The following is a 26,515-nucleotide window of genomic DNA, read 5'->3' on the forward strand; positions in this document are numbered from 1 at the left end:
TTAGAGGGAAAGGCATAGCCTTTTCTTTTTTTAAAGATTTTATTTATTTATTTGACGGATAGAGACATAGCAAGAAAAGGAACACAAGCAGGGGGAGTGGGAGAGGGAGAAGCCGGCTTCCCGATGAGCAGGGAGCCCGATGTGGGGCTCCACCCCAGGACCCTGCAACCATGACCTGAGCTGAAGGCAGACGCTTGATGACTGAGCCACCCAGGCAACCCAGCATAGCTTTAAATAGTTATAGTTTTTAAAAATAGAAAGGTCCAAAATCAATACACTCTTCTACTCTAAGCAGCTCGCAAAAGAAGAGGAAATCAGATACAAATTAAGTAGCAAGAAGGAGATAATAAAACTCAAAAGTCAATGAACTAGAAAACAGAAAATCATTGGAACCCAAAGACAGCTTTGTGAAAAAAAAATTTTAAATGATAAACTTCTCGCTAAATCAGTCCGGGAAAAAAAGAGACAATATACAAACAACCGATGTCCAGGATGTCTGAACAAGAGACAAGGTCTCTACTCTGGTGGGCCTGGAGTGGGGTAACAAATGTTAGTCACAGAAATAAATGTGTGGGTATGAATTGTGGTAAACTCTATGAAGGAATTCTGCAGTGGAGGAGAGACTGATTTAGGTAGGACGGGAGCTCCTGGGCTGAGGTAAATTAACGCTAACCCAGGCGCTCCTCGCAGACATCCACCCCACCTTTCATCTTCCCGCTCCAGCCGCTGCAGGTGACGGCCCCGCCCCGCGCCCCGCCCACCCACCCCCCCGCGCTTCCGCGCAGGCGCAGGGTTGGCGGGAGGTGGGGCGCGACTGGCGGCTGCGCGGGGACAACCGCCCGGCTGGCACGGAGCGGGGTGGTACGCCTGTGAGGTGTCCTCGACCCGACCCGGCGGCTGCGGTCCCCCGCGATGCTGAGGCCAGACCCGGGCAGCTCGCCTCTCTGAGCCGGTCTCAACGCGGAAGGCACAGACGGAGGCAGGCCATGGCGGAGTCCTCCGAGCCCGGGCGGCTGGCGTCGGCGGACGGCGGCGGGAGCCTGGAAGAGGAGGACGACGAGGAGCGGGAGCCGCTGCTACCTCGGATCGCCTGGGCTCAGTCGCCTAAGGGTGCCCCGGGGAGCGCCGTCAGGGTCGTGGAGGCTGCGGGCGAGGAGGGCGCGGCCTCCCCTCGCGAGGCTGGAGACAAGGAACTGCTGCTCCCGTCCTGGGACGCGCCCAGCGGGCCCTCCCGGAGCGTGAGTGTCCTCCGGAGCTCGCCGACCCGCCCGAAACGGAAACGCCCCCGAGTTGCAGGTGCGACCCGGCCCTTACCACCACCCCGCAGCCCTCCCCGCGCGCGCGTCGCCGTCGCCGCCCAGCCCCTCCCGGGTCCCATCTCTGTCCCACAACCAGCACTTGCCTGGGAGGAAAGGCAGTCAGCCGGGCAACCCTCCCATCCGGAGCACCGGCCAGGGGGCGCGTCGCCGGTCGAACCTTGGACCCCTTGCCTTTCTCTCTGCTCCCCCCGTTTCCTCGCACCTTCTCCAGGGGGCATAGGCCACTTCACCGAAGGCCTGTGGTTGTCACGGGACTGATCCTTGGGGCCTCCCCTAAGATTAAGCCTAAACTTTTGAAATCAGACACGGAGAAAAACTTAGCACGGTAAAATGACGTAAGTTTGCTCAAGTTTGGACTTGAGGTTTGGATTAAGAACCCTGAACTATCAGGAAAGTTCCCTGGGTTGTGAATTTGCAAGGCAGATGGATGACAGCAGAGAGATGCACAGCAAGAATATCTAGGTGCCATTGGGACGCGTTTTCAAAACTTTTTCTGGTTAATGTTATTGTGACGTTAGCCAGAGGGGACAGAGGCAGTTGAATTTCTCTAGCTGCCAACTCTCTTGCAAAGTTTTCTTTCTTGAGTCATTTCTATTCTTATACTATAAGAGGTGGACTGGTAGCCTCAAGTGGAAAAGAGGGTAATTGATATGATATGATGTTGAAAACTAGTAAAAGTGTAGGCATGCTCTTGCAAGCATGAGTATTTGTTGATAAAGTAAGTTTTTTGGCAGGTTGAGTCGAGGTAGGCTACTTTGATAGTAAAATGGGGTGGACTTGTATGAATCGTAGCTGGAGATGAGATGGGCTAGTTTATAAACTTATGATAACATCTGTTTATTGGTGGTTGGGATGGTTTAAGCGAGGTGGTATGTGCACTGTGCCTGTAGTAGAACTCCATATGTGATGGCTTGAAGAAAAGCCACAGACAATGTCACTTTAATTAATGCTGCTTAGTTTTCCTGGAGTTTTTAGATTGTACATGTCCTGCTACCGGTACAGTAATGGAGCTCCTACAATTTAAGGAATTTGGGATAGAATAGATTATTCAAGTTGTAGTTGAACTTACATTCAAACATCCGCTCAGGCAGGTAAATCGAAGAGGCCCCAGAGAACCAAACTTTCCCCTTCACGTGTTTCATGAATAAAGCCTTAGCACACTGGTCTGACATGCATTATGCCATTATGTTAGCTAACAGGTGCACTGACAGCATAACATTGAACAGAACAAACATGATGATCACAAATAGACCCACATTCACCTACTTGCGTAATTTGTTTCAGTATTACCTAGAATCCCTTCTGTAAAGTAACTAAGATCTGTGTGGCTAGCTTGCTTTTTTCTACCCTCAAGTTACCTGTGTAGCTAGATTTTAAAAGAACCTAAAACCTTGAGTGTGTTTATTCTGTGAAAGTGAGGTTTTGTAAAAAAAAGAAAAAAGTATTAAGGCTAGAAAAAATAACAGTGGAATAGAATATAGTACTCAGAATACAAATGGGTTACTAAAGAGAATTCCTCCCTTTTTAAATGGTAATAATTTATTTGTATCACAGTTTACAGTTTGCTAAGATCTCTTTTTGTATAGTTCATTAATTCTCACAACAGCACAACAGGTTGTTATTCACCCTCATCCATGTTGTGAGGATTGAAAATGAATAAAACTGTAATGACTAGTCAGTCATAGAACTTCTGCGGTGAGCCAAAAGTCAAGTATACAGGAAGTGGTAAAGCCAGAACTGAGCCTAGTTCTTCTTTTTATGTCCTGCATTTTTCCATTTTGCTGTAGATCCCAAGTATTATAAAATAACTGTTACTTGTGGATTTAAAAATAGTTTTTGAATTGTAAAAAGTATTTTAAAAATTTCAAACCAGTCTCCTAAAAAGTTAGTTTTTGAGTAATATAACTAGATTTTTAAGTTATTTTTTAATGAGTCCATTAACTTTCTTTGCCCTTTACCACCCAGTTCCCATGGAGCCACCTCTCTAGTTCTAAGAAATTCCTACCTTTAGATTGATATTAACATTATTTATCTTATGCTTAATGCATATGCATTTATGCTTAACTATTTTGTTTATGTAAATAGCTTTACATACTCTAGCCAGTGGAAGAATGTCTGTAACCTTCACTTGAGCAAGACACTGACAAAGTCTAGAACCAGCATAAACATAGTGTTGTTGGGTCAGTGTCAAAGTAGAAAGATTAGTGGCATTCCTTGTTCTAGTTGTCATTTTACTCAGTGAGCTGGAGAGTAATAAAGATGATAATACCTATGTAGCAGTATATGTAGGGCAGAGTTCTATGAGCTTCACTTATATTAATTCATAACCAATCCCATGAAGTGACTACTATTTGTTACTCTCATTTTAAGGAAGCACAGAGAAATGAAGTGGTTTCTCAAGGTCCCAGTTAATACAAACCAGGAGCACTTAACAGTTTTGTTGGAGAGCCTACTATTAGAGAATGGTGTTAGAACACACAAAGAACTACCAAAGTAAAAGGAAGTGTGTATGTATAAACCTTTTAATGATTCATGGTGCCTTATAAATGTGTGAACAAAATAACATCATTTAGAAGTAAGGAAGAAAGATGTGAGTGGGAAATAAGGTGATGAAAAAAATAAGATGGTGGTTGGAATAGGAGTATACAAAATGCACAGGAGACGCTTGATGCAGGCAGCCCAAAAATCTGTTCTTTAAAGTTCCTGAGGAGGCAACTTGAGAGGAGCACAATCAGTGTGCCCATAAAGTTAAACTAGTTATTTGAATCAAAACAGACAAAGGAAAACCTGTCTTGTATCTTTTGGAGAAGAGACTATATGATGAATAGTATCTTTGTAATAAAAGTGATGAGTTTCATAGGAGCATTTCTTGTAACTTCCCTGAAACCCATTTTAAAAGAAGAAAATTCTAATGGATGGTGCTATCAGTATTGCTGGATCCGTATTCTAGACACTGATAAGCTGGCTGAATTTAGAGGAAGATATGAGAAGAGTAGATGCCCTGTGTGTCTTGACAGTTCTCCATAGCTGAGCTTTTGAAAGATAGTGAGTGAGCAGCCACTTCTCCCTGTCAAGAGGTCATTCTTCAACCAGTAATGAGAAGACACCTACTCTTCGTTTTCCATTTATTGCCGAGATACATCATTCTCAAATGCTTGAGTGCCTGCTGGGTGCCCGTGGAAATTGAGGCCTTGGGGAAACAGTAGTGACCAGATAGCAGATGCACGTTCAGTCACTCGCCTTGTCCCCACATAGCTTTATAGCCTAATAGTGGAAATGGTCAATTAAAACAGTTCCAACAGCAGGTATATTTGGATGGGGAAAACTGAGGGTTCCATTGAACTGTGCCCTGGATTTAGGGACCAAGGAACACTTAGCAGAGGAAATAGTATCCAATTTGAGACCTGAAAAATGGCTGGCCCTGGAACTCCCAAGGGCAGGGTTCTGATCACCAAACTAGTGAGCTAACCACTTTTCTTTTTAAAAAATATTCCGGTCAGTGGGTAAGATAGAATCCCAACCCCCTCAAGTGAGTAGGGGCTCATTTTGGCTTATTTATTGAAATGAGAACTTGATAATTATCACACGCACCCATATAAAAGATTTGTAAAATGGATTCTCTTATTCTGTTTTCAAGTCTGGTTACTAAAGGACCAGTGATAACCCTTAAGTGTGGTCAAGGGGATAGTTTGTTAATAAATAATTGTCAGATTTATCGAGGGCCCACTATGTACCAGGCACTGTTTTTAAGCACTTGGAATATACCAGAGAGCAAAACAAAGATCTCTGCCCTTCTGGAACTTAGATCCTTTTTTTTTTTAAGTGTTACAAGTGAGGAGATGGAGTTCAAGGATCAGTAAGAATTAGCCCTGGGGAGGAAGCTTGGACTATACATGGGGAATAGCATAGGCAAATGTTGAGAGGATGTGCTGGATATCTTAGGAAAAGTGAGGAGCTCATATAGGACTGGAACTTGAGTAGAAGGTCACCACATCTTAGAGGAGACCGAAAGGGAGTACATAAACAATACTTCATTTATTCAATTAAATATATATTAGGTACCCACTAAATGCTGATCTCTCATCCAGGTGCCAGGGATATACAGTGAATAAAGAAAGATAAAGTTTCTCCATTCTTAATTACTTTCATGGGGTAAATGAGAATGATTAGGAATTAGCATATCAATTGTATTGGCATGACTACAATACTTGGATTATTTATTCTTCTTTTAAGTAAGTTAAATATGCCCAATTGCCCTTTTTGTAGTATTTTTCTTAGCACATACTTTTAAAAAAAAAAAAAAAGATTTTATTTATTGAATTGCAGAGAGAGACACAGCGAGAGAGGGAACACCAGCAGGGGGAGTGGGAGAGGGAGAAGCAGGCTTCTCACCGAGCAGGGAACCCGATGCGGGGCTCCATCCCAGACCCAAGCTGAAGGCAGACGTTCAAGACTGAGCCACCCAAGTGCCCCATTAGCACATACTTTTAAAAATAAATAGCAGTTTTATTTCTGCCTAAATTAAGGCAAATTTTAAATTAAGGTAAATTTATGTTTTGAATTTTCATCATGTTGAATGCATGTAATAGCCCTTTAAATACCTTCCAAAGTATGAATAATTTTTGCCTTGTCTGTCACTTTAAATGATTAATTGTTAATTCATTCTGCAAGTGTGTATTGAGTGCCTGTTATGTTCCAAGAACTGTAAAAGTTCTGGGCATACAGTAGTGAAAGAAATCCTTGTCTTCTTATAACTCACAAAATAAATTATGTATTGGGTGATAAGTGCTAAACAGGAAAATAAAGTGGAAGTTAGGGAGGATTGTATAGGGCCTTGGGGCCATTATAAGGACATGGACTTTTAGTGAGATGGGAAACCATTGGGCTGTTTTATACAAAAGAGTGACACGATCTGACATTGGTTTTTTTTTTTTTTTAAGATTTTATTTATTTGAGAGAGTGAGCATGGGCCAGGGGATGGGGCGGGGGGGCAGAGGGAGAGGGAGAAGCAGACTCCCCGCTGAGCAGGGAGCCCAACTGGGTCTCGATCCCAGGACCCTGAAATCATGACCTGAGCGGAGGCAGGTGCTTAACCAACTGAGCCACCCAGGTGCCCCAGATCTGACAAGTTTTAAAAGGATTACTGCTATAGCTTCTCTGTTGAGTATAGAGAAGGCATGGGTGAAAGACGGAGAGTGGTTAGACTTATAATTATCCAGGTGAGAGTTGATGGTCACTTGAATCACATCAGGGGAATGGAGATGGTTGGATTCTGGGTGTTTATGTAAGGTAGAGCCAGGCAACCTGCTGATGGCTTGGATGTCGGAGGTGAGAGTATAAGATCATGGATGATTCCAAGGTTTTTGGCCTGAGCAGCTGAAAGATTTGGAGTTGCCAACAACTGAAATAGGGAAGCCTGGGAGGGAAGCAGTCAGGAGGGGTGGCGAAGATAAGAATTGAGTATTGGGGAGTAAAGTTTCAGCTGTCCATTAAACATCCAAGTAGAGATGTTGAGTATAGTAGTTTGGAGTTCAGGGCAGAAGTCCAGTCTTGAAATATAAATTTGGGAGTCATCAGTGTTGATGAAGAAGAGAAGAGGACCATGAACTGAATCTGAGGCATTGCAAAGTCAACCTGTCAGGGAGATAAAAATGAGCCAGCAAAGAGACTGAAAAAGAGGAGCCAATGAGGTGGGAAAACCTGGAGAAGGGGGATCCTGGAAGCCAAGTGAAGGAGGGAGTGACCAACAGGGTCATATTTGGAGTTGGGCAAGGAAGGTAAGTTCTAAGGTTAGATTTAGTGATATGGACGACTACATACCCCAACAAAAGTTTTATCAATGGAATGGTTGGGACAGAAGCCTGATTTAAATGGGTTCAAGAGAAAATCAGGGAAGAAAAATTGGAGATGGTAAATATAAATAACTATAGAGGCCTTCTGCTATACAGAGGGTCAAAGAAAGTGAGGAAATGTCTAGGAGTATTGTGGGAGTTAGAGTTCGGATGAGAAGAATTACAGCATGCTTTGTATGGTGATGGAAATGATCCAGTAAAGAGGGAAATATTGATGTAGGGAAGAACTGCTGAAGAAATGCCCAGGAGTCGGCAGGAAGAGATAGGGTCTGGTACACAAAATGAATGAGCTGATCTTGGAATTTAGGTGGTTCATCTATAGTAATAGGTGGAAGGCAGAGGATGTCGTGGGCAGATGTGGTGCAGAGGGCTGATGATAGATTTTTCTGATTGCATCTCTTAAGGCTCATCTGAGAGAGAGGAGGTGTTGGAAATTTGAGAAGAGGGCAGGGTGTGAGAGTTGCCCAGAACAGTGGGAGAGACTATGTACCGGGAGTTGTCCTAGTTCAGACTGCTAGAACAAAATATCATAGACGAAGTGGTTTAAACAACTTATTTCTAACAGTTCCAGAGACTGAGAAGTCCAAGATGAGAGTGCTGGCATGATCAGGGCTGGCTTCTTGGCTTGCAGATGGCCACCTTCTCGCTGTGTCCTCATGTGACACAGGGCGAGAGAGAGCATGCCCTTGGCACTAATCCTGTCGTGGGCGCCCTACCCTCATGACCTCATCTAAACATAATTACCTTTCAAAGACTCCGTCTCCCAATGCCATTCCATTGGGAGTTAGGGCTTCAACATATTTTGGGAGGACAGTCTGTTCATAACAGGAATGTAGTATGCTCCCCAGGCACCATGAAGGGCCCACCTGAGATTTCTGGTGATGAATTTAAATTAAAGTGAGCTATCGGGCATTGTGTTTGTGTATGTTTGTCTAATTGAGTTTAGCTCTCCGGGCCTAGGCATACTCAGCAGACAGTTGAGTTTAATCAGGACTGGTATTTTTCCAGGTGACCATGATGAGGGGAGGGAGGAAAGGAAGAGTGATTATGTGCCGACTGACCATAATTTCAGCTGGCCAAGGAGGGACATAAGGACACAAAGATCAGTTGACAACATGGTAGATCAGTGCTTTGTAGGCCCTAGGGGGGTGGAAGAATTTTTGGATTTACGGTACCAGAGGGAATGAACTAGGAGATAGAAGGTGCTTGAAATTGAAAGGTATAGAGAGGTTGCAGGTATTAGTAATGACAGATTTGAGGTATGACTGTGCAGTTGGAAGTTGAGATAGGCTGGAGAACAAAATCACTGGAAGAGAGGAATCCAGAGTAATGTGAGATATTCATTAGTGTGATTATTTCAACAAATAGGGATTTTGTTTTTCATGTGTCATTACTTGAAGTTTAAAGAGAAGTGGGGTTAGGGGGAAAAAAAGGAAGGAGCCAAGCAACCCATACAATGCTTGATTACATTTTTTTTTTCTGTACCTTAATATCCTAATGCTAATAACTTAACCCAGTATTACAGGTCCCTGTCATGAGCATTCTCATAGCTGGCCTTTCTTTTTTCTTCATGTTCTATATTAACATTGATTTTTTTTAATGCAATAATTGTTGATTCTTCAGCATTGAATACATTCTTGGATGATCCTGAATTTGCTGATATTGTGTTGAAAGCAGAGCAAGCAATAGAATTTGGAGTTTTTCCAGAAAGAATCTCTCAAGGTTCAAGTGGAAGTTACTTTGTGAAGGATCCTAAGAGGGTGAGAATTTCACAGATCTGTAGTATACATAACAGAAATTTTGGAAAACACTAATTTGAATGTGAAATCACTGTGAGGTTCTGAAGATATTTTCCTAATAAATCTGATTGCACCCTTTTCAAAAATAATGATCAGGTTCTTGTTATTTTTAACTAAAGCATTCTACTATTTAGAAATAAAGCTCTTCATTTTAAGTCATAGTTTGGTGTCCTACTATTTTAATACTTGGTTTCAGGCATTTATGGAATACTCATATTCAGCAAAGGATTTGTTGAGTTTATATTCATAAGTCCTTACTTTACAGTAACTATATTAGCCAACCAAAGTAGAAATTTAAACTTTCAAAACGTATTTAATGTCATTTCCAGATCTTTTTCAAAGGCTTATTTTGCCCTAGGAGTATTTTTTCCTGCATTTTGCCAGAGGAGCCTGGGCAGTCTGAAGATTGAAGACATTGGAATGTGACATAGTGAAATGAACCAAAGTATAATTCTAGGGCAGAAGAAAGAAGTTGATATGGGACTTTGTTCCACTTAGTCTAGAATTTTTCAGAAATCTATATTATTATCTCTAAGAGCTTTCTGAATGTTACATAGCCAGCAGTTCTTTTTTCAGGAGTAAAAAAGATTATGATTTTATCCTAATATTTTTTGCAAAGATTGAAGATGTATTTTAAAAAACAAAGTCTTTTTTGAGTTTTAAATGTATATGTAGGTAATGTCAATCTATCAGCCTTTATTCCAAGTATGATTTTGTAATTTGTTCTTGTTGACTTTTTTACTAGAGACTTAGATTTTATTACATTATAAAGCAATTATGTACTTAAAATTATAAGCAATTATATACTTAAAATTTTAAATCTTGTCTAAGGATAATTCACCCTCTAAATTTAATATGAATATATTTTATCAGACCAGTAATAAAGATTATAGACTTGAGATATCCATGAGCAATTTTTTCAAGAGGAGAGAATTTATTTAAAATTGATTCATAAAAAAAAAATGGGAAAAGATTAGGGTAGGAGGATCTCACAGCATAGATGTTCACATGTAGCTATCATTACCTTTGTATTTTAGAGACTACTTTTTGTCATTGGATTTATTAGGTCATTTAACAAATGCTTGAATGCCTACTGTGTACAGGCACTGTACTGAATACTTGGGATACAGCCCTAACAAGCAAAGTCTCTGTCCTTTAGAATGTACATCTAATGAGAAAGTAGATGATAAACAAACATATAATTTTGATATTTAATAGATACGGAATAATAACATCGTTTGACCTAGAGCAGTGGTTTTCAAACATTGTAAATCAGTGTAACCCTTTCATAACTTGGAAGTACAGTAACAAAACAGATGAAGTCAGAGTTGATCTAGTTAAGTGGCATGGGGTCTTAGAGCCCTCTCTCATCTCCACTCTCACCTTCCCTAGTGTTTCTCAGAGCACAGTTTGAAAACTACTAGCCCAAAGGATTATTGATTTTAGATTGTTGAATGAGAATGAATATAAAAACATAATTAAAACTGAACCTCTTAATAGGTAAGGATAATGCCCAAATCTGGTGGGAAGAAATACAAAAAGATTGCTCAACATGCATTTTATGGATTATTGTCTCTCTATATTAAAAGTCTTAACAAAATTTCTACTTTTTTATATAGAAAATTATTGGTGTGTTTAAACCCAAATCAGAAGAGCCTTATGGCCAACTGAATCCGAAATGGACCAAATATGTTCATAAGGTCTGCTGCCCTTGCTGCTTTGGTAGAGGCTGCCTGCTTCCTAATCAGGGATACCTTTCTGAAGCTGGTGCCTCCCTTGTGGATGAAAAGCTTCATCTGGGCATTGTACCTAAAACAAAGGTAAAAGAGAAATTGTTTTTAATTATGTACTTCTAATTTATAGTCTACTTCTCTGTGAACACTTTAGTAATATTTCTAATGACAGAGCCTAAAGTTGAGCACTTGTTTTGGTAATCCAGAGTCATGAGTAATTAATAAATTGATTCTAGTGGAGATCCACATAGTGTCCAAGGGGAATATCCCCTGCTCATACAAGCTTCGATGGTGCTGACAAGAGGGAAAAAAACTAAAATTTAGAAAGCAGAAAAATACTGAGGTTCTAGATACTCTCTTGAAGGTAGAGATAACTAATGTGCTCAAAGGACTGCTTTTTTTTTTCTTTTTAGCCTTTATAAATTTTTACTTGAAGACTTCCTCAGAATGTTCGTTCCTAATTCAACATCTCTGGACGATTACTTCTTGCTTCCACTGGCCAGTTTTAGGCTGTCCCTCCCAGAAATATATGCCATTTAACTGAGTTTGCAAAATCCCTAAGCCTTTCTATTTTAGATTATCTGAGACATTTAGTATAGGGTTAAACTCTGCTAATTTATAGTTTTAGAGTACATTTCATGTAGTATATGAGTAGAAATACTGCAATGCAAATTCTAATAACCATTTTTCTAAAACTGTGTGTTTCTAGGTGGTTTGGCTTGTCAGTGAGACATTTAACTACAGTGCAATTGACCGTGCAAAATCTCGAGGCAAAAAGTATGCTTTAGAGAAAGTGCCAAAAGTAGGTAGAAAATTCCATCGGATAGGACTCCCTCCTAAGGTAAATTACTGTGCTAAGTTTTATTTGGGGGGCAATTCAGCATGTATTACCTGAGCACTGTGTGCTGTAGGTGCAGATAGTATAGTAAATAAAATGGGTTTTTCATACTCAAAGAGCTTATAATGAATAAGCCATCTCAGTGCAATATGATAAAGCTGTTAGGATGGTTAAATGCAGGAAGGTCAGAGATTGGGGAGGGTTGTCTCACTCAGTTTGGATGGTTAGGGAGTGTTTCCAAGAGGAGTTTGCACCTTTGGCTTTTTAAAGTAAAGGCTAAATGCACAGGTCAAGAACCAGACCTGGGTTTCCCTCCCAGCCTCTCTACCAGTTAGCTCTGAGACCTTGGGCAAGTCCCCTACTCTCTAAGCCCTAGGCTCTATAAAACGGGGGTGAGAAAAACTACCTCCTGGGGCTGTGAGATTAAATGAAGAAATTCATGTCAAGTACTTGGTATGGTACCCGGCACACAGTGTAGTAAGTGGTAGTAATTATGTTACTGGCTACATACTAGATTTTGTTCTTTCTTACCACTTTTAAATAAACCTGAGGAATGATTAGCAGCTAACTAAGCAAGAGTGGGGAGGATTCATGGGAAAGCATTCTAGAAAAACTTTAGGCTTTTTTTTTTAATATATTTTTGATTTTCTTTTGTGGTTGCAATGCATTTGTCTAGATAAAAGAATTTGAATAAAAATTCATGGTTAACATAAATTGTTTTTAAAATTGTACTCCAGGTAAGCAGGAAGTTTGGAAATTTTTACAAGGCCTATTATTCCTTGGATATGCTGAAATTAAGTGTGACTAAAGAAGGATATTATTATTTCCATATTTATGACTACTAGGACTTATAAGTGCTTTAAAGAAAACCTTTTAGCAATAGTTAAAATTTCATGCCAACAACAAGAACATAGTGTTAAGATAAGAAATAGATTTTCTTTGTGGTAGTTTGTATTTATGAGACCAACTAGGTGACCTGTATGTCCTGTGCTGTAAATACATGCATATAGTAATTTTAGTGACAGAAATGCATTTTAAAATGGACGTATTTTCGAGGAAAGGATTTTCTTAAAAACCACTATAGAGTTTATGATTGATTGATTAGTTCTTTAAAATTTGTGACAGTATCTGTAATCTGCAGAGTCAAACAATGCATTCTTTTTTTAAAATAAAGCTATATTCTGTATTTTATGTTGTAAAGAAAAAATCCTAAAGTATTTCTTCCATAAGATAAAATTGCACTGTTATTAAATGACCAGGATAGCTGTACTATTTGGCTTCCATAATTAAAGTCATTTTAATGAATATTTTTAGAAAACAGCTTTCTGAGTTGAGATTATCACCTTGAGAGGCATTTTCTTTTTTAATTATCCTAAAATAGTCTCTATGCGCCTCAAAAGCCTAGGGTTGAGCATTTTTAATTTGCTATGTATTCTTTATGTGATTATTTAAAATTAGTGTATAAAAATGGTTTTGGTAAATGTGGCTTATCTAAATTAGTGTTAACTCTGTTTCTTACCATGTTTATATAACATTTTATGATGATACTACTGAGAAATTGAAAAAGTAATCCCTTTTTTCTTGTACTTTCTTTTCTAACTATAGTTCTTAAAATTATAGATTGGTTCCTTTCAGTTATTTGTTGAAGGTTACAAGGAGGCTGAATATTGGCTTAGGAAATTTGAAGCTGACCCTTTGCCTGAGAATATTAGAAAAGAATTTCAGTCACAGTTTGAAAGATTGGTTATTTTGGATTACATCATCAGAAATACAGGTATTGAAGTTCTCTTATTCGTTCACTCAAATCTTGTTAGCTTGCAAATTGTATTCAACTCTTTATTTTTTTTAATTTTACTTATTTATTTGAGACAGAGAAAGAGCAAAGCAGGGGAAAGGGCAGAGGGAGAGGGAGAAGCAGACTCTCCCCGCTGAGCAGGGAACCTGATTCTGGGCTGGATCCCAGGACACTTGAGATCATGACCTGAGCTGAAGGCAGGCGCCCAACTGACTAAGCCACCCAGGTGTCCCCGTATTCAGCTCTTGATGCAGAAGTCTTGAGGCTACTTTTTCTCTATCTGCCTTGGAAAACAGAGATGTAGTACTGACTCCCCTGGGCAACCTGTACTGGAGAGCCTAACTCCTAGCAGGCTCCTGCCCCGGTGATAGAGGTCAGTTCCTGTCCCTACTGGGGAAGTTCTGGGCAGTAGGTCAAAGCCAGAAATGTTATCTGTGTAATATGAATAATTAAAAACTTGATTGTGTAAATTACTTTAGATGCTTCTTTTGATGTTAGGTGACTGTTAGTATAGTCTATAAATACATTATACTCTTAATTTTTTCTGTTCTAGAAGGGAGCAGTGATGTCGATAATCTGAAACAGTGGTTCCCAAATGTGGTTCCCTGGACCGACTGGGTCAGCATTATGTGGGGACTTGTTACATTTACATCTTCTCAGAGGAGTGCACCCCAGTCCTACTAAAGCAGAAACTCTGCAAATGGTGGCCACCAGTCTGTTTTAACATGTCCTCCAGATAATTCTGATGCACTCTGAAGTTCTGGCTCAAAATGCTTGCTCATTTATATTGATTTCTGAAAAAGCATTATTATACTTTTCCAGAGTTACCTTCTTAATTAATATGGTCCTGGATTAATGTTAAAATTGATGTAGAGACTAGAGAACTTCTATAGACATTAGGTGAGAATCTACCCAGAAATTTGCCTGGCAATAGAGGTAGATGTTTTTTCTTCCTAAGGTAAAGAGAAGTTATCCTTGATTTTAACAAACTTGATTTAATAGTTCTTTTTTTTTTTTTTAAGATTTATTTATTTGAGAGAGAGAGAGCAAGAGAGAGAGAGAGAGGGAGAGAGAGAGCAGGCACTGAGCAGGGGAGAGGAGCAGAGGGAGAGGGAGAAGACTCTCCACTGAGCTGAGATCCTGAGGTGGGGCTCAATCCCAGGGCCCTGAGATCATGACCTGAGCAGAAGGCAGACACTTAACCGACTGAGCCACCCAGGCTCCCTGATTTGATAGTTCTTGATAATAATTATACATACCTCACAGAGTGGTTGTAAGGATTAAATGAATTAGTACATGTTAAGTACTTACAACAATGCCTGGCACAGAGTAAACTCTCAAAAAGTGCTAGCTAACATTTGTAAGTATTTTTTAGTTTGTGTGTGTTAAATTAGAGCTTTTAATATGTAAACATAGGCCACAGATAACCAATCAAGGTCTTAAAAATCAAAAGGTGACTAGATTATTCCTTTTTCTATTAAGCTATGATATCCATAAAAAATGAAGTAACAGATTTGTTTTGTCTTGAAAGACAGGGGAAATGATAATTGGTTAATCAGATATGAAAAGCAGAAACAGGGAAAAGAAATTAAGGTAAGGAAATTTCAAAATTATACCCATACAGGCACAATCAATTTCTGTAAAAGATTCCTTAAATTTTATGTTATTCTTCATTTCTTCATTTCCTTCATTTAGATCCTTGATTTTATCTCCTTTTTCTGTTTTTCTCATCTTTTTTTCTTTCCTTCCTCTGTTTACATTGTGTTTTTTAAATTCTATTTTTCTAAATCTATGTAGCTTTTATGTTGTATTTTTTTACAACTTTTTTTTAGAACTTGTAAAATTTGTTGTAGAACCACTAGATTTATTTTGCCTTTATGTAATAAAAATAAAGGCTTCTGGTATTTTTGGTCAGCATGTTTATATTTTAGTAATTCGCTTCTTTCTGAGTCTTATGACTACTCAATAATGTGGATGAATCTAAAAATCCTGCTGAGTGAAAGAAGCTACACAAAAAGGGAACACACTGTCTGATTCCACTTACATAAAAATCTAGAAACTGCAGACTAATCCCTGGTGACAGAAAGCAGACCATGGTTGCCTGCAGGTGGGGCAGAGGGAAGGAGGGACTGCACAGGACACCAGGAAACTTTTGGTGAAGGTTTCACATCTGCAAATGCTTATCAAATTGTATACTTTAATATGTGAAGTTTATTGTGTGTAAATTATACCTCAGTGAAGTTGTAAATAGAAAAAAAAAATGGCAATTGTAGCAGAAATGGGTTTAAAATACACACATAAATATACACATTCATAATAGTTTCTAAATATATTTTATTGGTATATCTTAAGCAATTAGATTTTACTGAAAACTTCATTCTTTTAAGTATTTTGTGCATTTTCGTTGAGGTCAGATATTTGATATAAGCTAAAAGAAACTAACCAGACATATGTCAAACAGACCTTCATGCTAATACTTTTAATTTTATCTTTTTCACCTTTTGTTTTTATGTTGGGCACTTAATAATGGCAGCCGTCTATCTTTACATAATAAGTACTCCTTAACATGAAAACCCTCTTGCTCTCAAGGTCTTTGTTTCAGCTATGGAAAAATGTAGAAGTTAGGAATGGCCTACATTCTGTAATGAATAGTATCTTGAGATTCCTTCTACTGGACCTTATTATATTTGGTCTTTGGGTAATTTTATTTAGAAACATTTTGTATTTGGACTAATTATTTCTAGGGGACCCTAGGAAAGACTAAATTTTTAATAAGGTAGGTTTGTTAAGTTCTCTTAAAAATATCAGTATTTTACAAATGTCATACATTTAAGCAGTGCATATAGCAATAAATTACCTGGAACAATATATTGTTAAGTCTTAGCATTTCCAGGTCCTCTTCCCCAAAGAGGAAAAAAAATGAAACCATTACTATCTAAATTTATAATAACAAATTAAAAAAAACAGTGATTATGAAATTCTTACTGATTTATAAGACAGTTTCTTCCTTTTGAGGGTAAAAATTTGTATTTTCTGGCAACTTATTTTTTATTTTTATAAGCTCTTCAAATAAAATGTCTTTAAACCTTAGTAATTTTTAAAAATTTATTTAATACTTGATCTTTTGGAAATATTCATACAAATTTTTTATCAGCAGACCATTTTTTTCTTCTTTAGGAAACGCAGTGGATTGATAATAAAGAATCACTTATTAAAATAGCTGCAATTGATAATGGTCTGGCATTTCCTTTTAAGCATCCTGATGAATGGAGAACATGTGAGTATTTAGAACCACCTATAGATTCTATGATTAGCCTTTTCCAGAATAAGAAGGGAACAAAAATTACAGATATCAAAAAAGGAGAAGAAAACCTGGGTGAAGGATAACCATTGATTAGGGCTCTGGTCTAGAGTCTGGGGATACAGAAATGTGTATTGCATGGGCCTTGCCATGTATTGTTTGCTTAGCTTTGAATGACTGGGTCTGGTTTTGGTTTTTTGGCTTGTGTTAGTCTTCTAGAATAAGTTTTTAAATATTTACAAATTGGGAATCATCTATTTTAATATTTGGGTAGAACTTAACTTTAATGTGTTGGGTAGTATTCACTTACAAAACAGTTTAGACTTACCTACCCCCTTCCAAGTGAGTAGTGTTTTATCTACCTGTTCATTCTCTGTGGTTACTGGTCTGGTTTGCTACATCTTTTTGAGCTAATTTTTGACATTTTTATTTTGCTTAAAATTGTTCATGCCATCTTGAGATCTAGATTTATGGGTACAAAGTTTTTTATAGAATTGTCTTATAATTTTAAAAAATCCCCTCTATGTATATTAAGTATTTAGGTGTGAAAGGAAATGATATCTAATTTGCCTTAAAATATTTAGGGGGAGGGAAGACAGGGATAGGTGAAACACGTTTTGTAAAAATTTGGGAATAGTTAGATTATTCAAAATATAAGAGTTCATTGTACTAGTTTTTAAATTTTTTTATATTTCTGAAATATATGTAATATATTTTTTAAATAATCCCTTTATTGAGGCACCTGGGTGGCTCAGTCGATTGAAGCACTCAACTCTTGACCTTAGCTCAGGTTTTGATCTCAGGGTTGTGAGTCTGAGCCCCACATTGGGCTCCATGCTGGGTGTGGCGCTTACTTTAAAACTAAATACAAAATAAATAATCGCTATGACTGTGCCTTTTTAAATTCCTACTGTTTATTAGTGGGCTTTTTTTTTTTTAATCAGGCTTGCCACAGACTTGTCTAAAGCATTGGCCTTATTACACTTACTTATTTTCTACTTTTTTCAAAGATCATTGGCCTTGTATTTTTTTTTATTTTATTATGTTATGTTAGTCACCATACAATACATCATTAGTTTTGGATGTAGTGATCCACGATTCATTGTTTTCGTATAATTGGCCTTGTATTGATCAGGTTTTCATTTTGTTTGCTTTTTCTCTTTCACTGATTTGTGTTTTCCATCGTTGTTCTTTTCTTCTGTTGTGTTCATCGTATTTTGCTTGCCTATATATTTTTCTGTAGGTATTCTTTTGGCTAAGCCATAGATTAGGTAGGGGCTGCTCTGTTGTTCTGCTCTGCATATTCATACTATCAGATTTACCCTTTGGCGGGAGTAATTTAGGAAGATTTTGTTTGGTTTTACATTTTCTATGTCAGTTGATTTTAAAAAAAAAGAATCGGCCATTGTCATTTTCAAGTTTTATTGCTTTGTGATCTGTGAATGCAGCTGCGTGAATTCTCTTTGAAATTCGTTAGTAATTCCTTTATCATCTTGTAGATGGCCAGTTTGAAGGCACTTGAAAAGAATGTGTGTGAACACAAAGTTCTGCATCTGTCTATTAATTAAAGTTTGTTAGTTGTTAGTCGAATCATAATTTTTTTTGATCTGTTAATTTTTGACAGAGTTGAAGTTCACTGTGATTGATTCTGGCAATTTCTTATTGCATTTCTATACGTTTTTTTGCTGTGTATTTCACATACATAAAGGCTCAGCATTTTATCTTGCTGGTGGCTTGTTCTTTTATTAGTGTGAAATATATCCCACTTTATCCCTCAGTGTTTTTTATTTTTCTTATTTTATCTGTTGTTACATTGCTACACCTCATTTCTTTTTATTAGCATTTACCTGGTATTATTCTATACTTTTATTTTTTACTTCCATCATATTGTTTTAAGTATATGACTTATAAACAACACTTAACTGGATATTTTTTTTACCCAATCTGAGATTCTTTTAATAGGTATACTCAACTCTAGTTAAAGTCTCAATAAATTACTGATGTGTTTGAACTTTTCCTGCCATCTTGTTTTTTTCTATTGACCATAAATTCCAGTTGTTTTTTTTCCTTTCCTATCTTTTGTTGAACTGACTTAAGATGTCTTTGTTTCATTGGTTTTTTTCCTCTAATAGTTTGGAATTTATATGCAAATCGTATTTTAAAAGTGTTAAGTTTAAGGTGCCTACAATACATCTGGGAAATTGTGCCAAGTATGCAGATGAGAATTAAGGATCTGGAACTTAAATAAGGAATTGATGTTGAGGATATAATTTTTAAACTGTCACCGTGGTGGTGGTTACTGCCCAGGGAGGTCATGGTGAGCAAATACCATCACTAGGACAATGTGAGATACAGAAATACTCAGTAAATGTTTCATGAATGTTTAGCAAATGAAGGAGAGAAACGGGGACTGGTGTCATTGCAGACGAAAGGAAAAGCCAGCAAACGAGAGAAGTGGCTTAAAAGATAGAAGGTACACTTTGAAAGAGTAGTATTTCCAAAGCCACATAGAGAATTTTACAGAGGGAGATGATCAAGAACAGTACTACTTGATACAGAGACATTAAGTAGCATGAGAACAAATGGGCCTTTGGAGAGACTCTTACGAAATGACTGGTGGTCTTAGGGGAGAGAGGTTTTTTGTTTGTTTTGTTTTTTTATTAAAGAAAGAGTGCACTTGAGCAGGGGAGGGGCAGAGGGAAAGGGAGAAAGAATCTCCAGCCGACTCTGTGCTGAGTGCGGAGCCTGATGCCTGGCTCAATCCCACAACCCTGAGATCATGACCTACGCTGAAATCTCGAGTCAGATGCTCAACCAACTAAGCCACCCAGGTGCCCCTAGGTGAGAGAGTTTGAATGGTGATAATAGAAACTGAGGGATAGGGATTGGAAGTAAAAGCAGGTGGTCAATTCCTGATGATTTGTGAGTAAGAGGGCAGGGAAATGTCAGCCATGGTATTTGATCTGGGGCTGTGAACAAATTATAGGTGTCCCTTAATTTCCAAACTCAGGAACCAGAGATTCAGATATATTTTTGATGTAGGGCTGTTTGAGATAGACTCATTATTGAAATTCTTACTCTTTACTATTTAAAACTTAGGAACCTAATTAGTTCCAGTAATACCTTCCTGTGCCTTACCGTCTACACTTGATCTTAGCCAAAAGGCTAAGAAGTGATTGTGCTTTACCATCTAAATTGACCAACCAAACTTGGAATCAGGTGATCATTCTCTGATAACTTCTTTCTCTCTCTCTCTCTTTTGTTAGATCCATTTCACTGGGCTTGGCTTCCTCAAGCCAAAGTCCCTTTTTCTGAGGAAATAAGAAACTTAATTCTACCATATATTTCTGACATGAACTTTGTGCAAGATTTATGTGAAGATCTTCATGAACTTTTTAAGGTAAACAAATTTTTAGTTAATTATTGTGGAAAATGAAATAAATCTTAGAGGAGATTTTCTTAATAGAGCTAATTGGCAATTTACTGCTTCTGGTATCACTACTTGCAGTAGAACTTGACTTAAAAAGGAATTAACAGTTTTACCTTACAGGAGCATAAATTTGTGAAGTTACACTGATTATGAGTGTTCTCTGAAGTGAAATTGTATTAAAACTTGACAAGTTGTTTTCTTCAAAAGTTGAATTTTTACAAAAGTACTCTATAATTTATAATAAATGCTTGGTGAGCTGCTATGATTGAGTCCTCTCAAAAGAGCCTAAACCCATTGGCTGGAAGGTCATTTTAAATCCTTTTGGAACCAGTTGGAGTATAAATAAACTATTCTTGTCATTCTAGAGGCATCCAAAAATAAATCAAGGAAAAATACTTTTTAAACGTTATTTTATCTATTAGGAAGGCGTCAGAATGGCCTTACGTGCTGAGTTGAAGAGTTCATTTCTTTTCAAATATTTGTTTCAAAGATCTTGATTTTTGGAATTATAATAATGTGGGGGTTTTTTTCTGTTCCACAAAAGACTGACAGAAGATTTAACAAAGCCACTTTTGAAAGTCAGATGTCTGTGATGAGGGGTCAGGTAAGTTAACCTTTTTATGATCTTGTTCATTAACTTTTTTCTCCATGGTGACCCAAAGATGCAGTTCTTTTATGCTGAACCAAAATAGCTCGTGTGATTAAAAATGAAGTGGATTTCAGTAGCGGCTTTCCTCATGTTCTAAATTAGATATTTTTTGACCTTTTTGTTTATTGTTTGTTAGCCAGTTTCCCCTCCTGTGAATTCTTTGTCCTCATTTTGATAACTGTTTTCCCCAGTGTTAACTATATTTTTCCTCCTATCTACTTGCTTGGATGTTCCAATACCAAGTTCCGTTGCCTGTTGATTGTCTTTCTCATAGAATGTGTTTGGCCTTTCCCGGAGCAGTCAGTGAATCACCACGTCACCAAGGTTGAGCACTGATTGAGGCATAAAAGTACTGATTGTAACTCAGTCGTGTCACTCCTTACCTCCTTTACTTAGGGATACAAGGTGTTAGGTCTGCTGGTGTGGACCTGTAGGCTGGCTGACCTACCGATAATGTCTGGTCCTTCCACTCTATTAGTAGTATTTAGATTCCAAAAGGAAGACTTGACATGAAAATAAATTAATGTAAATAATTTTGTAAATATTGTAAACAAATAAATTACTGTAAACATTGTCTTTTAGTGACTTACTAATTAACTTTTTCTTCCTAAAGTATGCATTTAATTTTAAGGTAGCTGTTTGCTGCATGCATACCTGGGGCAAAGAAGTCTAGTTTTTGTACTGATTATTACATTATATAACTTTAACAAATATATATAATTAAATTAGAAAATCATTCATTCACCAAATATTTATTGACAGAACTAGTGCCAGAAAGTGTTCTGGTGATTGAAATAAAACCATGAGCAAAACCTGGTTCCTTCTTTCCTGGAGCATGTGCTGTGATGACGAGGCCAGGAGTCAGGGAAAAGAGATGGATTATTACTTCATACACCTCTCTGTGCTCCATTGTATGTATTCAGTCCTTTGCTGGAATCATAAGTTTTAAATAGTAAGCGAAATGGCTGGAGAAGTAGGCTATAGCCAGATCTTGGAGGCTGTGAGTACCAGAATACAGATTCCATGTGGAAGGGATTAGAGCCATGAGAGATTACCATTCAGAAACGTTGTGATGAGACAATATTTCTAGAGAGGACATCTCCTGGGTTGCTTTTGTGAACTCCCTGAACTTCTGCTAAATTCTGTTTATATGTGCATTTTAGGGTGGGGACAGGCAATAGGATTTATATGTCAGCAAAAGGAGTCTCTAACCCAAACAAAGATTAAGGATCACTGCAGAAGGTGAGGCTGGACAGTGAGGTGTAGATTTGCTCAGCAGAAGAGGCGGCTGAAGCCAGGGAGCCTTGCAGGGAGGTGAGTGAGGTAATTCAGGCATGTATGAAGGGCTCAAGTGATTGGTGATTATAATTATGTTGAAGAGTGTTACCATCCCAAACTATAATTGAGCTAAGTTTTCTGGCATAGATAATTATGCCCTAAGTTGACCCATTCGCTTGAAACAAAATTGATTTATCAGTATGCTCCATCTTCAAGAATTCTCTTATCCCTAAAGATATATCTTAGGAATTCTTTTTAAGGAAAAGCTGTAAATAATTGTGTCAGCTTTAATTGTGGATTAAAGTTAGTACCTGAGGAATTTAAATATAAATTTTAAAATGCTTGTCTGAAAAGATATGGGGACATTCCAGTTCTGAGGTCTTGTCACAAAGCTAGACCAGAGGCTACCTGCTATTTTAAGTTTATTTATTCATGTCCTGTCTCATTCACAAATGAGTTAAGGTATTACACAAATGTGTATAATAAGATGTAAAAATGACAAGCTCAAGATCTGGGGAAAGAAAAAGATAAAATGATGCCTTGGCTATATGTTTTAATTTGATTTTGTTTTAGTTTTTTTAAATCTTAATTTGGTTTTGTCTTTCTGATAGCCAAAAAGAATAAGGTACCCTGACCATGTACATGATTATATATATATAGCTTTTTGGTTTTAGCTGTTTTTTAAAAAAAGGTTGTCTGAAGAGTTAGATAGTATTTTATGTCCTAAAGTAAATCAGTGTTTTGAAACAGAAGCCTAACAAACAAAAACAAATAAAAGCAACCTATGTTCCAAGCAACAAAATCATTATTCAGCCGGTTCCTTAACTAAGTCGAAATACTTATTTTATTTCTATTGTTTATAATTTTCCTTAAACCTCTTTGCCCCCCTCCAGTTTTCCACTTAACTTCAGATTTGTGCTTTGGTACAACCAAATCTTTTGCCCTAGTTTATGGTAAGTTTTTTAGTTTTGCACACATAATCAGTGACATGTTCTAATTCTTCTCCTAAAGATGTGGACTGGAACTAAGAACTTATATGAAGGCATTTTTTTTTTTTAAGTCTGGGACTGGTAATGTTTATTAAAGTTAAAGATTTTGAATGTTACTTTAAATACAGTAAGTCATGATCAGGGTCAGTAAGATCATTCATTTTGTTTTATTATTTTTTATGTTTCAAGTTTTTGTTTAAATTCTAGTTAGTTAACATGTAGTGCAATATTAGTTTCAGGAATAGAGTGTGGTGATTTATCACTGACAGACAACACCCAGTGCTCATCACAAGTGCGCACCTTCATACCCATCACCCATCTAGCCCATCCCCCACCCACCTCCCTCCATCAACTCTCAGTTTGTTCTCTGTCGTTAAGAGTCTAAGATCATTCATTTTGTGTTCTATCTGTGCCAGGCATATTACTATTACTGTGCCTGTTGGGAACACTGGACCTCGGGACATATTTATGTGAAATGTATTTTACATGTGGTCTGAAAAAATGGCAGAAATAATAAACTGCCCTAGGAATACACAGTGAACACCTATTCAGTGACTTTTAAACCAGAAGCTCATTTGCAGACTCAGTAATAATTGATGTTGAAGAAAAGAAAACGAACACTTGAGTAGCTCCTGAGTACTTTACCCCTGTGATGTTTGGTATCACTTATCCTTACAGCAGCTCTCCATAGTTCTCTGCGTTTTATGTGGAGGAAGCTTGGCTCAACGGGGTTAAGTAACATGTTGAGTCTGTAAAATAAGGAGCTCTTCGTCTGGCACATCAGCTACATTTGGGCATTGCCTCTGCCTGCGACCCTTCCCATCTCTTCTCTGGATGTAATGATCTTGTAAGTGGTATCCTGACCCCTTCTCCTGTCTCTCTTTCACAGTAGTCCAGAACCATCTCTCTGAAAGCACATCTGATCATGTCTCCTGTGACGTACGACTCCATGACTCCTGGGTGTGCATTGGTTCCAGTGCCAACTTAGAGCACAGGCCACGGGACCTTTGGCACTCTTCCTGCATCCATCCCATGCACCTGCCTTATCTCTGGGCAGTGGTGGCTTCTCCTAAGCCTGGCCACTCCTAGCCATCCTTCCCTCCCGTTTCCCATTTCCCAGTGGCACCCTCATGTGCCTTCTTACCACTCCTCAGTTACCCTTTCTTCTTCCTCTGGAGGACGGTTTTCCTTCAAGCTCCAGCCCTATCTTCCTAGGCTCAGAGTTCTGTTTTCTGCAGCGTTCCCTGGAAATACACTGGTGTCAGCCTTGACTCAAAAATCAGATGTTAAAACAGCATGTTGGGCATATTACTATTGCTTACTATCGCTTAAAATCAACCAGAAAATAGGTGTGGTTTTAGATAGTACAGTAATTCTTATACCCACTAAAAATTTGAGGACCAGTGAACTAGTCTAAAGGAGAGCAAAGTCTGTATGTGGAAGTCTGTGAGTTTATATCATCTGCCTTTGGCCTAACCATCACATCCCAGTTCTCAAATGTGGCATCGATGGAGACTAGAGTGTTTCTCCTTGCCTGCAGTGCTTAGTCTATTTCTAAAAATAGTCTTCTCTGATTTATATATATAATAATATATTTGTTTGTTCTTTCAGAAATGAAAAAATGGGTGATATCTAGGGGAGGGGGTCAGATTTTAAGTCAGGGCATAGGTCCACTGTTGTTAAAGTGTTTATTGCTTTTTATTCTAGTTATTTGTTCATCTGGCTGTTTGTTTCTAGAATGTGTGTACTTTAAGGGCTCACATGGGTTTTTTTCTCCTGTTCAATCTTCTCTCTGCCCCAGCACAGCGCATGCTCTGTAGATGTCTCTTTAATAAATAAATCCAAGATCATCAAGTGTCTTCTCAACTTTCAAAGAAACATTAATATTTAGAATAGTTTCAGGATTGAGTAATTTTTGCTGTTATATATTTAAAAATTGTTAAGCTTGTAGAATGACTTTCATTTTCTTTATACCATTTTGTTTTCCAGATTCTCTACAACAATCATGTCTTTAGAGTCAGGAAAATATTAGATATTACTTAAATTAGTGTGTTTAGACTAACATTTTTAGAATAGAATTTTTAAAACCAGAAGAAGAAACTAATAAATGTGCCCACATGTATTTTCATGATAAAAACAATGCTTATAAATGTGAATTTCATGAATTCTTTGTGTCTTATTATCCAAGTATAGCCAGTTAGAGCACAGGCCACGGGACCTTTGGCACTCTTTTTAAGGGAAGATTTTAAGGGATTTTAAGGGAAGAACTTGAAAGGGATCCTAAAACATAAATACAGTGAGTAACTACTATAGCTAGTAAAGGTTTATTTCCTGAGGTGTTAAATAGTTCAGATTTTCTAGGATCTAAACCGTCAGTTTTATACTATTCAAAGTATTTGAATTTTATTTATTAGTATGGCTTTATGTTGAAACCTTTATGCTATCACTATTAAATAATCTTTACAAGAACCACTAAAATGCATACTATCTGTATATTAAATATTTTCAAATACCTGAAGGAGACATCTTTGTTTCTAAAGTATGTAACAAAGGGAGTTTTTTACCTGATATGCAGGAAAAAAGAAAATGAATTATTAAAATTTTATTTTATCTGAACAGAGTAGAATAGGCTGTAAGCTATGCATTGAGTTTCATAACCTTATTTATGTGCTCAAGTAGCAATTCTGAGTATGTTTAAACATGGAATGTAATATATTTTATTCTTCCTAGTAAACTCTTAAATGAAACTTTATTTTAAATGGCTACCTTCCCTAAATCTTTAACCCCTTTGCCTTGCCTCATGCTTTCCCATCACACTTTTCCCCTGTAATACTTGGTATAATTTACTGATTCATGCTTAGTGACTCCTCCCCCTGCTAAAATGTAAGCCTTATGGAAGCAGGGATTTTGTTTGTTTTTTTCCTGTTGTAGCCCCAGCGCTTAGAGCCTAGCACGTAGTAGGCATGCAATAATTATTTTGTTGGATGAGTGGATAAGGCAAGTATGTAGTTAAAAGCAGACTATTGTTTTTAAGTTTTTATTAATTCCAGCTAACATACAGTGTAATATTAGTTTCAGGTATACGATTGAGTGATTCAACCCTTCCATACAATACTTGGTGTTCATCACAAGTGCCCTCTTTAATCCCATCCCCTGTTTCCCTCATGCCCCCACCCACTTCCCCTCTGGTAACTATCAGTTTGTTCTCTATAGTTAAGAGTCTGTTTCTTGGTTTGCCTCTCTCTTTTTTTCCCCTATGATCATTTGTTTTGTTTCTTAAATTTCACATATGAGTGAAATCATATGGTATTTGTCTTTCTCTGACTTATTTTGCTTAGCATAATACTCTCTAGCTCCATCCACGCCGCCGAAAATGGCAAACTTCATTTTTTCTTATGGCTGAGTAATAATCCATTGTGTGTGTGTGTGTGTGTGTGTGTGTGTGTGTGTGTGTGTGTGTGTGTGTGTATATATTCCACATCTTCTTTACCCATTCATCAGCGGTGGCCATTTGGGCTCCTTCCATACACTG

The 26,515-nt window shown here is 37.8% G+C and overlaps 1 protein-coding gene across 4 annotated transcripts in view; it reads left to right on the forward strand.

The window, feature by feature from the left end:
- Positions 1-802: 802 nt before the first annotated feature.
- Positions 803-26,515, forward strand: part of PI4K2B (phosphatidylinositol 4-kinase type 2 beta) — a 28,538-nt gene continuing 2,825 nt past the window's right edge. The window contains exons 1-10 of one of the 4 annotated variants that reach the window (XR_003520755.1): positions 803-1,296; positions 8,795-8,931; positions 10,590-10,790; positions 11,413-11,544; positions 13,162-13,315; positions 14,868-14,929; positions 16,514-16,613; positions 19,904-20,037; positions 20,612-20,671; positions 21,880-22,030. Coding sequence is in view for 3 of the 4 variants with exons in the window: in XM_027598774.2 (XP_027454575.1) it covers positions 987-1,296; positions 8,795-8,931; positions 10,590-10,790; positions 11,413-11,544; positions 13,162-13,315; positions 14,868-14,929; positions 16,514-16,613; positions 19,904-20,037; positions 20,612-20,671 (1,290 nt within the window). In the remaining variant the exon portion in view is untranslated. The remainder of the gene's footprint in view (positions 1,297-8,794; positions 8,932-10,589; positions 10,791-11,412; positions 11,545-13,161; positions 13,316-14,867; positions 14,930-16,513; positions 16,614-19,903; positions 20,038-20,611; positions 20,672-21,879; positions 22,031-26,515) is intronic. The other 3 variants (XM_027598774.2, XM_027598775.2, XM_027598776.2) reach the window with 3 other exon arrangements.

Source organism: Zalophus californianus, chromosome 2, assembly GCF_009762305.2.
Source record: "Zalophus californianus isolate mZalCal1 chromosome 2, mZalCal1.pri.v2, whole genome shotgun sequence".
Taxonomy (NCBI): domain Eukaryota; kingdom Metazoa; phylum Chordata; class Mammalia; order Carnivora; family Otariidae; genus Zalophus; species Zalophus californianus.